Here is a 13701-nt window from a genome sequence, read left to right on the forward strand (position 1 = left end):
ACATTCCAACTAGACTTGCTCGTTCAGTCTCAATTCACTTGTATTGAGTGAGGCCTAGGACACATCTAGTCGGCACATGACCACATATATGCAAATTACCTAATTGCAGTGACATGACCCCTTCTCTCACTAGAAACAAACCAGAATCCAGACAGTACAATGCGCATGCTGTAAGGATTGTCTACACCTGTCCCTTTCTCGCTCCCTAAACTTGTGTCCTCAAATCTTCCCCCACTATAATAAATCTCTCCAACCCTTCACATAGCCTTCCCACTCACCATAATGTGTCTGCACCCATCCCCCAATGCGGTTTCCTCATAAATGCCCCATCTTCCCCCTTGCACATCATACTGTCTTCAAATTTCTCCCACATATTGTCTGCACCTGTCCCTTCCTTTCTCCCAAAACTTGTCCTCAAATCTTCTCTACCAGTTACACTAAATCTCCCCCACCCCTCAACCACCCCACTAAATCCATTCCACCCCCTCCCCTCACACATTAAATCCCCCCACTAAATCTCCCTTCCCCGTTAAACTGACCATTCCTCCACTTGCTCCTCATAATGTGTTCATACCCACCCTCCGCACTCACCATATTATGTCTGCACCCATTTCCCCCACTCGCCATACTGTCTGCATCCATCCCCCATACTGTTTCCTCCTACATTCCCCCATCTCTCCCCTTGCTCATCATACTGTGTCTTCAAATTTCTCCTGCTCCCCATATTGTCTGCATCTATCCCTTCCTTGCTTTGCAAACTTGTGTCTTCAAATCTTCCCCCCGTTACACTAAATCTTCCCCACCCCTCCCCTCACACAGTAAATCCTTCCCCACTAAATCTCTCCTCACCCGATACACTAAAGGTACCTTCACACTAAACGACTTTGCAGCGATAACGACAGCGATCCGTGACGTTGCAGCGTCCTGGATAGCGATATCGTTGTGTTTGACACGCAGCAGCGATCAGGATCCTGCTGTGATATCGCTGTTCGTTGCTGAAAGTTCAGAACTTTATTTGGTCGTCAGATCGGCGTGTATCGTTGTGTTTGACAGCAAAAGCAACAATGCCAGCGATGTTTTACAATGGTAACCAGGGTAAATATCGGGTTACTAAGCGCAGGGCCGCGCTTAGTAACCCGATATTTACCCTGGTTACCATTGTAAAAGTAAAAAAAAAACAGTACATACTCACCCTCTGAGGTCTGTCACGTCCCCCGGCGTCCGCGCTGCTGCTCAGAGCTTCCTGCACTGAATGTGTCAGTGCCGGCCGGAAAGCAAAGCACAGCGGTGACGTCACCGCTGTGCCCTGCTACTGCCGGCGCTTACACAGTGCAGGGAAGCGGACGCCGGGGGACGCGAATGTAAGTATGTAGTGTTTGTTTTTTTACATTTACACTGGTAACCAGGGTAAACATCGGGTTACTAAGCGCGGCCCTGCGCTTAGGAACCCGATGTTTACCCTGGTTACCCGGGGACTTCGGCATCGTTGGTCGCTGGAGAGCTGTCTGTGTGACAGCTCTCCAGCGACCACACAGCGACGCTGCAGCGATCGGCATCGTTGTCGATATCGCTGCAGCATCGCTTAGTGTGAAGGTACCTTGACTCTTCGATGCCTTCAGCTGCACTGGAGCAATTACCACAGATTGTAAAGATGTGAGTATAATTGATCACTGTGAGCTGGTGAGCTGCACCTTCTCTGAGTCAACTGTCAGCTTAACAGCCGACTCAAAGAACGGCCAACTCCCTGTCTGGGAGGTGGCAAAATGCAGCTGCCAGGGGTGAAACCTCGGACTGCCACATTAGGCGGCCCAATGGCGCCCCCCTGCCGGCTGCGCCTGGGGCAGATGCCCCACCTGCACCCCTTGATTCGCCTCTGCTGCCAGCTTTCTGTAAGATGAGAACTATTGAAACTGTGTTTATCTTTGATTTCTTATATGTTTCTTTCCTAGTTCCTATAGATTGTAAGCTCCTGAGAACAGAGCCATCACTCCTCTTGTTTAAATAGTTTTATTATGCATTAGTCTCTAATATCTGACATTATTTGTACATGTCCCCCCTGAATAGTAAACTGCTGTGGTATATTATGGTGCTTTGTAAAGAAAATCATTATTGCTTGCATGCGCTGAATACTTTAGGTCTGGTTTGGCATTTTTGCCTATTTGTTCATGTAAGGTGCTCATAACATACCCAGCAAACTATAATCCACTGCTACTGAGCAATGTCAGTCCCATATCACCTTACTATCAGCAAAAGTCCAGAGACCAAACACAGTTTTGTGAGGAAAAACTTAAGTAATTAACATTTTGTCCAGTTGAAGTATTGAGGCATCAATGACCTGTTTGACAGCGGAGATTAATTATTTTCAGCAGCATGATAATTAGAAAGTATTTAATATGTTAAAAGTAAGTCATAGACCTCTTAGAAAAATAAGAGAGGAAAACTAATCAATCCATGAAAAGCAAAGTCAAATCCAATTACCTACATTACAGTAACGCCTGACAAGAATGTGAAAATATGTGAAAACATCATTTTAATCGCCTTTTTAGGCATCTTATTTTGTATTACTCAAGAACAATCTATTTTACCTAATTTTATGAGGTGGAAAACACCTGCAATTTTTATATATAGTCTGCTTTTGTACATGTTTGTATTTATGCATTCTATGTATTGTGACAGAGTCACTGGTGAAGTGATGCAGGGGAGATACGTGTCACTGTAAATGATGGCGTCAGTGATGTAAAGCCAGAGTAGATTCCTCCAGCACACTACGTGTTGGAAGGATTAAATTAAAGTTATGTTATGGGCTGGTTTTAGTGGACATCCATAGAGCGGGTGTTAGAGGATCTACTGTATCCCCACCTGCAAAGTCCTGACAGGACCTGTGTGATGTCAAGATCATGTGATCAGTCAGTTTTTGTTTCTTTGGTTTGCTGTTTTGTCCAGAGGGCTGGGTTTACTTTTCCAAGCTTGATTTATGCTGTCTACAATAAACCAAGCATTTTCTTAAAGATACATTGCTCCGGTTATAACTCTGTGTCCAGCCGAGTGAGCCGCTCCAACACAGGTGGAGTTAGAAGTGCGGGCAGTTTCCCAGCAAACATGTGTGGTGGCCACAAACTAGCATAGATATCAGGCAAAATGGAGGACCTGCTCAAACATCTAGTACGAGCACAGCAGCAATAGCAGCTACAACATTAGCAGTAATTACAGCATCAACAGATGGTGCAACAGGAGACCAGTAAGTTGCTTATAGAACAAATGCAGCAGCATCAGCAACACCAGCAGCAGATTGTATTACTGGCAGAGGCGGTTCGTGGAAGGCCGACAGCCCCTCACCCAAGTCCAGGTGACGACACATACATCCGGAAGACAGTAAGACAAGCGATGCAATAAATGACCCCGGATGATGATGTGGAGGCATTTTTGACTGTGTTCGAGGTAGCGGAGCGTGAGAAGCTACTGCCAGAGCAGTGGGCGGTGGTTCTGGCCCCCTATTTGACTGGTGAGCCCCAGAAGGCCTGTTATGATTTGGTGTTGCAGGATGGGCAGGAGTATGCCAAACTAAAAACTGACATTTTTGCATGTACAGAAGTGACTGTCCATAAGAACACAAATGATGCACCACTGGGCCTATTGTCGGGACAAACCACCTCGATCCCAAATGTTTGATCTGTTGCATCTTTTGTAAAAGTGGTTACAGCCAGAATCTTCTACTCCAGCCCAGATTGTCGAGCGGGTTATCATGAACAAATTCATGCACTCCCTTCCTAAGCCAGTGCAGACCTGGGTTGCTCAGGGAGATCCCCAAAATGCAGACAAACTGGAGGGCCTAGTGGAACGGTTCCAGGTGGTCGAGAACTTCCTAAGTAAACCATGGGGTGGTGCATCCCCATACTGGGGTACCCAGCAGGAACTTGAGTCTTAAAATAGGGGTAGTAGAGCCTCCACTGGGGTGTCCTAGGTCCCATGGGGTCCCTGAGGAGTTGTCAAAGGCTACGGGGAGAGACTTGTTTTGCTGGCTATGTTGCAGTCTAGGACATTTAGCCACTAGTTGTTCCTTGTCCCCCGTCCCCCGAAGAGATGGATTGCAGCCTAGGGAAGCGCTGCTCCTACTATACATATTCTGCCTGCAGTTTGGACTATCAGCCCGGAGAGGGCTGCAGTCTTGTCCTGTGACCTTAAACGCAGTACTAGTGTCAGACTCAGTGAGCTCGGGAACCCTGATAAGGGCCACACCAGGGAAATACGTTGGCATCCGCTGTATCCACTTGGACGCCAAGGACTATCCCGCTGTCAGAGTGACTATAAAAACTAACTATGGGGTTGAGTCGCATGAGGTCGGGGTGGTTAAGGACTTGCCACACCCGGTGATAATAGGGCTGGACTTTAGCCTGTTCTGGGACTTGTGGGGGAAGTCGGGATACCAAGTGTCCCTTACAGAAGCCAGTCCTACCCTGAGGGAACTCCATCGCAGTTGGAGGTAGATGAATTCCCCTTGTGTGTCCTGGCTGGTGATGAAGATGAGACGGTGACCAATGAGGCTGAGATTCCTGAACGGGGGGTGCCTGGTGGAAATTTTGGGACTGCTCAAATGCGGGATCTTAACCTAAAAGGAGCATTGGAAAATGTGACCATGATAAATGGGATTGCCCAAGAGACACCAGGTTTCCACATTTTGTATTAAATGGAGAGCTGCTTTATCTGGTCACTAAGCTGAGGGAGGAAGTTGTACAGCAGTTGTTAGTACTGGGTCCCTATAGCTGTAGGGTTTTAGACCTGGCCCATCCCCATATCTTGGGTGGACATATGGGAGTAGACAAAACACAAGAGTGGGTCCTTAGGAGGTTCTACTGGACTGGGTGTCACAGGGAGATTACTGCCAGTCCTGCCGTACTTGCCATCTTACAGCCCCCGTCTCTCCAGGATTGCCATGGACCTTGTGGGGCCCCTGGATAAGTCCACCAGAGGGCACTAATACATTGTAGTGGTGATGGACTATGCAACACGGTACCCACAGGCGGTACCCTGTTAAAACTCTTTCCCCAGGAGCATAGCCCGAGAGTTAGTCCATACATTTTCTCTGATGGATCTGCAAAAGGAGATACTGATGGACCAAGGCACACCGTTTATGTCCAAAGTGATGAGAGAGTTGTTTAAAGCTCTCCAGGTTACACAACACTGCACTTTGGTGTACCATCTGCAGATGGAAGACCTTGTGGAGAGATTCAACAAGACGTTGAAGTCCATGCTTAAGAAGGTCATGGAGAGGGATGGATGAGACTGGGATTAACTACAGCTGTACCTGTTGTTCTCTATCAGGGAAGTTCCTCAGTCCTCTATGGGATATGGGAGATGTTACACCCCACCGGAACGTTATCGAGCGTGTGGCCCAAATGCACGACTGGACCTCAAGGGTCATGCTGATTGTGAAGGAGAGCCTCCTTCAGGCACAGGAAGCCCAGGCCAGGGTCTATAACCGAGCCGCGAGGCTGAGACAGTTTAGCCCTGGAGACCGCGTGTTGGTATTGATTCCTGCCATGGAGAGTAAATTCCTGGCCAAGTGGCAAGGGCCTTACGATGTGGTCAAGAAGTTGAGTGACGTCAACTACAAGGTCCACCAGCCAGGAAGAAGAAAGCCGTACCAAGTGTACCACATCAACCTGTTCAAACCGTGGCGAGACCGTGAACTGGGGGAGGCTGCATACCTTGGTGCCAGTCCTGAAGCCAGGGTTAAGGATGTCACAGTGGCAGAGACACGGTCACCGGCCGAGAAACAACAGTGCCATGAGCTGCTTCAGCAGATCCAGGACCTGTTTATGGAGCTACCAGGTTGTACGCAGCTTGTGGAGCATGAAATCCTGACTGAACCACATGTGAGTGTGAATCAGAAGCCGTATCGGATTCCCGAAGCTCGCTGTGAGGTGATCTTCATAGAGATGAGGAGAATGTTGAGCCTGGGCATTATCGAGGAGTCAAAAATCAGTTGGTTTAGCCCTATTGTCCTTGTGCTGAAGATGGATATGGAGAGTGGCACTTCTGTAATGATTACAGGAATCTGAATGAGGTGTCTAAGTTTGACACGTATCCAATGCCCCAGGTTGATGAGTTCATTGAGAGGCTAGGGTCAGCCAGATACATCACCACCCTGGACATAACAAAAGGCTGCTGGCACATTCTCCTGTCCCCAAGTGTCAAGGAGAAGACTGCCTTCTCTACACCTGATGAATGCTTCCAGTATACCAGAATGCCGTTCGGTCTACAAGAAGTCCGAGCTACCTTCCAGAGGGCTATGGACTGGATCCTGTCCCCTCACAAGTACTCCACTGCTTATTTGGATGACATCGTGATTTTCAGCCTGGAGTGGGGAAGTCACCTGCAGAAGGTCCAGGTGGTACTGGATGCACTGAGGAAGGCAGAGTTTACCATAAACCCAAAGACGTGTGCCCTCGGGAAAGAAGAGGCAAAATACTTGGGCTACATAATCGGAAGGGGCGAAATAGAGCCAATTTAATTAAGGTGGAGGCAATTTAAAAGTGACCTCAGCTGGTCTCCAAAAAGCAGGTCAGAGCATTCCTGGGCATTGTGGGATATTACCGCCAGTTTATCCCAAACTTTGCCATGGTAGCTGCCTCACCAGTGGACCTCCTTAAAGGGACAAAGTAAACGATGCTCAAATGGTCCTCTGAAGTGGAGCTGGCATTCTAGGAGTTGAAGCTTGTTCTGGGCAGAGTTTGTGCTCCAGATGGACACTTCGGAAGTCGATTTAGGAGCTGTGCTATCAAACGAAATAGATGGGGATGAGCACCCAGTCCTGTACCTGAGAAGGAAACTGTCTTCCTGCGAAAAGAACTATGCCATCTTGGAGAAAGAGTGCTTGGCCATCAAATGGGCGATTGACACCCTGAGGTACTACCTGCTAGGCCGTAATTCAGGCTAGTATCAGATCATGCGCACCTGAGATGGATGAGGGAAAGGAAGGAGAAGAATTCCAGGATGACTAGATGGCTGTTAGCTCTGCAGGATTTTAATTTTCATGTCAAGCACAGGCCAGGGAAGCTGCATGGGAATGCGGATGCTCTGTCCAGGCTCCCCTGTTTTGCAAGTGAAGGTGCCAAACCCTCCGGCTTTTGACAGAGGGGGGATATGTGACAGTCACTTGTGAAGTCATGGAGATGAAATACGTGTCACTGGGCTTGATGGCATCAGTGATGTAAAACCAGAGTGGTTTCCTTCAGCACACTTTATGTTGGGAGGATTAAATTAAAGTTATGTTATGGGCTGGTTTTAGTGGACATCCATAGAGCATGTGGGAGGATGTCCACGTATCTCCACCTGCAGAGTCCTTACAGGACTTGTGTGATGTTAGTGTGTGTTTGGAGAGGAAGAACTCCAGGGAAGTGTTTGCTAAACCTGAATCTTGGATATTGCTACCTGTGAGCGGGCTGATCCCCGCTCAGAAAAGGACAGTGTTTCTTTTTTTGTTCCTTTGTTGTGCTGTTTTGTCCGGAGGGCCGGGTTTACTTTCCCAAGCTTGGTTTACGCTGTCTACAATAAGCCAAGCATTTTCTTAAAGAGACAGTGTTCCAGCTATACCTCTGTGTCCAGCCGAGTGAGCCGCTCTACCACAGAATATACAAAATGTATACAATGTAAATTATAAAATTATAATTTTATGGCATATTTGTGTATATACTGTAGATCTGCCATAAAATTATTGCTATCAGCCTAATATTGTGTATAAGGTAGTAATGAGCTGTCATATCATGGATTCAACAAGACCTATCAAGATGTACTGTGGTATCTGGCACCACTTTAGTAGCAAATCTTGTTAAAGAAGCACTCCCATCAAAATTTTTATCTTCATAATCATCATGAGTCATCATTAGAACTACAATTCTTCAACATTGCAAAGTCCCTGGCAGGGGAGGTGCGGAGCAGCTGGGTCAGGAGTTGGAGGGGCATGACTTGTGCAGGAAAAAAGAGACTTCTTGTTTCTACATAGAGCTTAGAAGGATTCAGTTAGTCTCTTTTTAGTCATATGGTGTTATAGACCTAATGGAGAAGAGAATTAACTGGGTAGAAAGGCAATATAAGCAATTGTAAGTATATAGTGCTATATAATATGATGATTGCAATATATTAAAAGGAAAAGAACTTTGATGGGAGTGCTTCTTTAAAGGGAACCTGTCACCCCCAAAATCAAAGATGAGCTAAGCCCACCTGCATCAGGGGCTTATCTACAGCATTCTGTAATGCTGTAGATAAGCCCCCAATGTATCCTGAAAGATGAGAAAAAGAGGTTAGATTATACTCACCCAGGGGTGGTCCCGCTGCGGTCCGGTCCGATGGGCGTCGCGGTCCGGTCCAGCGCCTCCCATCTTCTTACGATGACGTCTTCTTCTTGTATTCACGCTGTGGCTCCGGCGTACTTTGCCTGCCCTCTTGAGGGCAGAGCAAAGTACTGCAGTGTGTAGGCACCGGGAAAGGTTAGAGAGGCCCGGCGCATGTGCACTGCAGTACTTTGCTCTGCCCTCAGCAGGGCAGACAAGGTACGCCTGTGCCGGAGCCGCAGCGTGAAGACAAGAAGAGGACATCATCGTAAGAAGATGGGAGGCCCCGGACCGGACCGTAACGCCCATCGGATCGGACCGCCCGCCCAGGTGAGTATAATCTAACCTCTTTTTCTCATCTTTCAGGATACATCGGGGGCTTATCTACAGCATTACAGAATGCTGTAGATAAGCCCCTGATGCTGGTGGGCTTAGCTCATCTTCAATTTTGGGGGTGACAGGTTCCCTTTAAGTGTGAGGTGAGATCCTAATTCCAACGTGTTTTTCAGCGCATCTCACAGATGCTAGATTTAATTTGAATCTGGCGTGTTTGGAGGCCAATCCACCCTCTCTAACTCTTCATGTTCTTCAAACCAGTTTTGACATTTTTTGAAGTGTAATAGATAATTTATACTCCTACAAAAGGACAGTGCCATCAGGGAATACCGTTGCCATGGACTTGGTCTGCAAATTGTTTATGTAGGTGGTACATGTGAAAGTCCATATGAATGCCAGAACCAATGTTTTCCAGCAAAACATTGCCCAGAGCATTGGAGCTGTAATTCTGTAGAGCATGTCACTTTCTTACATTGCTTTAGACCCAGTTCTGACCATCAATACGCCTATTGTACGCATTTTTGGTATCAACAGGGGTCAGAATTGGTATTTTCTCCTTTGGTCTTCAGCAATATAGCCTCATACACAGCAATGCACTATGTGTCCAATTCATCAAGGTGTTTTTTGCCATTTTGTAGTTTTTCAACACAATTTGTGCAGAGTTCTGCTGTTTTATGTCATTTTTACCCAGTCCCTGCCAGTTCCCCAAAGTGGGCTGGGCATAGAAATGCTCAGTCAGCAAATACATAATTGACACCACTTTACAGATTAAAGTACTATTTCTGGTGGAGGTGAATGGCACTTGTAAGGTGTGTTGGTGCCACAGAGTGTTTGGATGGGAATCAGTTTAGATTCACTTCTCTCCTCACAAGCATCAGTGAGCATTGAACAATCATGATCATGACCCAATAGTTATTTCCCCTGTCACTTTGGAAATATTCTAACCCAGTTGTCTAGTTATTGCAAGATTCCTATATTGACAGGTGCCAATATCACAGAAAGTCAATGTTTCTCATGTCATTCTTTTTAATCCTATAGATTATCAATCCATCATGCATTTGGGTGTAGTGTAAGCAAATTCTGCTGCTTTATTTTTAAAAGAGTTGGCCGGTCTCATGATAAAAGTCTGCAGTAACTGTATGTGACTACAGACTTCTGAATACTTCAGCACATGCACTACACACTGTCAGGATTCTCCAGTGTCACCAGTGAGAGCAATCCTGTCAGTGTGCGGGGCACACACTATAAGGTTTCAGAAGTGTGCAGTCAGTTACAAGACTGCAGACGTTTATTACAAGACTGGACAACCCATTTAAGAACAAATATATTATCAGTTTAATTATTTTATTTGCATTAGTTTATAGTGAATATGATGGCACATCAATATTCTAATAGATATGACACTCCAGCACTAATGTGATTTATAACTTTCTCCATTATGTACCAGTCACATAAATAGAAGAACCCAATTTGAGAACCCAGTGTTGGAAGCAAAAAGGAAGCTTCAACATCACAACATGCCCTCGACAGAATTGGGAACTCAGCCGATGCAGTCTCAAGTTTTTAGAGGTAAATTACAGTCTTCTTTGAATGTGGACTATTACTTAATAGTAGTTTTGTCAATAATTGAGGATATGATAGTATATTGATAAATGTATATTAGAAGTTTTAGTCCATGTTGTTTAATATATGTAAATCCCCTGTCTGAACATGGAGCTCAGAAAGCAGTGAATGAAACTTTTAATATTCTCATTATTACTGTATATTTTAAAAGCATTGCTCTGAATTATAAAGGAAGTCCCAAGTAATCTATTGCCCTAGATTAAAGAAGCACTGCCATCAAAGTTCCAATCATAGTATATAGCACTGTGTACTTACAATGACTTATTTTGCCTTTCTACTCAGTTAATTCTTCTATTTTCTCTGCTCTGTACAAACATCGGAGAATACTAGGAGTTTTGATAAAAGTGTAGAAAAGCTTTATTTGTCACAATACAATAATCTAAAAAACACTGACAATTTAAAAAGATGTGTTATACAAAAGACACCGAAAAAAAGCACACTGCACAAAAATTACATCATATCATAACCATTATCTGGTAGTGGGTGAGGGTGATCCCTTCCCTAAAAGTCCCAAACCAATGGGTCCCTCTTTTTTAAACTAAATCAGGGTCCTTTCTTTACCAACAATTGCTAATGGCCACCTGGGGATAAGTTCCCATGAGGATAAATTCCCATGCATGTCCACCACTCTCTAAAGCGTTATATCAGTTATAAGTATATCCGACATGGTGGGCACAGAGGGGAGAGGGAAAGAGGGAGAAGAGAGGGTCTCTTATCGTGTGCTGTGAGGCTCACTGAACGCACCCCGACGCGCGTTTCGCCGCTGTCAGCCTCGCTTTCTCAAGGGGAGGTGTGGTTTAGCTCAACTTGAGGACTTTAAGTATCCATGGATACTGGTCACATGGATATTACATGACCTGGCCGACTCCTGGCTGTATAGTAGCGGCGCATGCGCATGCTGCCACCCACGGCAAACCACCCCCGCCCGGACGCATCCAGATACACAAATGAGTGGGCACCTGACAGGTCCCAGTCATGCATGCAGGGGGAAAATGCCAGACAGAGGGGGGCAGCCGCCAGTGGCCAGCACGTGCACTACAACCATGAAGGGCACCTCTTAAATACAAACAAACAGTCTGTTCTCAGAAACAAATTGCCATGAAGAGAACAATTATAGATAAAATAATTAAAATTCAGCACATAAAGATTATATCTCGTCCAAACGTCAGCAGAACGGAATAGTTCATTCCTTTTCCATGGGATAACCCTGCATGTGCTCATAGAGAATTATCCAATCCAAAAAGAGAAATACTGTGATGGATAAGGTGATCCAATAGAAACCTGTATATAGCATATTACAGAAACAAAAAAAGTTAAAACCAAACACATAGAACGGTTAAAAGAACAAATTAGAAGGGTACGAAGGGTCCTAAATGTTACTAGATACTGATATTATAAGAATGGGACAAAATTCAGGGACTCATTAAGACCAGCAGGTTTCATGGTCCCCAGCGTCACAATCCATTTCAACTCTCGTTGTGCTAAGAGTTTTTTTATGTTTCCCCCCTAATTCCAACATGTACTACCATCTATTCCACTGATCTTAAAATCTTTTGGGTTGCAGTTGTGGACCATCCTACAATGTTTTTGGATGGTCTTGAGAGTCGACACGTCTTCCACCATGTTAGCAACACCAATATCCCATACGTGTTCTTCTACACGCACTCTCAATTCACGAGATGTTAATCCTATATATATAAGGGGACAGCTACATGTAGCATAGTAAATTACATTACTTGTATTACAGGAGATGTATTCCCTAATTTCAAATTCTTTGTTACCATCTACTGAGCAAAAGGTTGATGTGTGATGAATATTGGTGCAAGCCAAGCAATGGCCACACTTAAAGGAACCCCTAATTGGTCTCGTCATGCCAAATGGATTTGCACTCGGTGCAACATAGTGGTTTAATATTAGCAGATCCCTAAGATTTTTAGATCATTGATCATTGGGGTCATTGATGGTCAGTCTGTAAGGAGAAGTACCAGGGAGGGTTCAGCACTAAGAACAGGCCAATGTTTAGTTAAAATGGTCCTCATGCTATCCCATTCATGGTTGAACACAGAGATAAACCATATGGTCTCGTCTTTCTTCTCTCTTTTGGTACTACCGTATAACAGCGAATCTCGTGACACTGATCTGGCTTTATTGTATCCGTTTTTGATACATCTCTTGCTATATCCTCGTTGTCTAAATCTTTCACTTAAATCCAGGGCCTGTGTCTCAAATTTCTGATGTGTCGAGCAGATCCGCCTCACCATCAAGAACTGTCCAACTGGGACGGCCCTGATGGTGGCATGGCTGTATGCTGACTATGCATGTATTAGAGCATTGACAGATGTTGTTTTACGAAAGACATCAGTCTTGATGGATGAAGATGAGTCAAGCTCCAGACTGATGTCCAAAAAATCAATTTTAATCGGATCATACCTATAAGTTAGTTTAATGTTTAAATTGTTGGTATTTAGTACAGCCATGAAATCATCCAACTGCTGCACTGTCCCACGCCAAAATAACAAAATATCATCAATATAGCGCAGCCAACACAGCACATGATTGGCGGCCCCCGCCCTCGAGTCACCAAAAACCAACCTCTCCCAGTAACCCAGAAACAGATTGGCGTACCCGGGGGCATAGGCTGCGCCCATGGCTGCGCCGCGCTTCTGTTGGTAAAAATGATCTTTAAAGGTAAAAAAAATTATGCGTCAGGACAAAGTGCAGCAGTTCAAGGATGAGCTCACAAAGAGGGCCGTCCACGTTGGGGGCCTCGAGGAAGAAGCGGACCGCCCGCAAGCCATCATCATGATTTATACAAGTGTACAGTGTCTCGACATCCGCCGTCACCAAAAGTGTCCCTCTATCCACAAAGACGCCATCAACCCTCGCAAGGACATCCGTTGTCTTTTACATAAGAGGGTAAAATTTCCACCAGAGTCTTCAAATAATGGTCAATTAACTTGCATGTCGGATCACATAGACCATCTATCCCTGACACAATCGAACATCCCGGTGGGTTGACGGCGTCCTTGTGTACCTTAGGAAGTAAGTACAGTGTAGGTATTTTAGGGAACATCACAGTCAAACCATCAAGAATCTGCTTGTTAATTATCCCCAAATTGAATGCTTTTAGAAGGATTCTTTGGAGCTCTGCCGAAAATGACACCATCGGACTGTAACTTTATTTCGTATAAACACCATTATCCCGTAACTGGCGGAATGCCTCACGTTCATATTTAACGATTGGCCAAACAACGATGTTCACCCCCTTGTCAGCTGCCTTAAACACAACATCATCCATAGCTTGTAATTGACGAATACCCTCCCTTTGCTTATGACTTAGATTATCAAAACGGCGGTGTGTTGGTAACCTTTTGAGGTCTTCTGGCACTAATTTAGTAAACACCTCCACCGC

General features: G+C 45.3%; 1 protein-coding gene across 18 annotated transcripts in view; it reads left to right on the plus strand.

The window, feature by feature from the left end:
• The window catches only part of MAGI2 (membrane associated guanylate kinase, WW and PDZ domain containing 2), a 1417815-nt gene that overhangs the window by 1058566 nt on the left and 345548 nt on the right, over positions 1–13701 (plus strand). For all 18 annotated transcript variants that reach the window (XR_013215731.1, XM_077264697.1, XM_077264691.1 and 15 more), the window contains one exon: positions 10114–10235. Coding sequence is in view for 17 of the 18 variants with exons in the window: in XM_077264697.1 (XP_077120812.1) it covers positions 10114–10235 (122 nt within the window). In the remaining variant the exon portion in view is untranslated. The remainder of the gene's footprint in view (positions 1–10113; positions 10236–13701) is intronic.

Source organism: Ranitomeya variabilis, chromosome 5 (genome assembly GCF_051348905.1).
Source record: "Ranitomeya variabilis isolate aRanVar5 chromosome 5, aRanVar5.hap1, whole genome shotgun sequence".
In the NCBI taxonomy this organism is placed as follows: Eukaryota; Metazoa; Chordata; class Amphibia; order Anura; family Dendrobatidae; genus Ranitomeya; species Ranitomeya variabilis.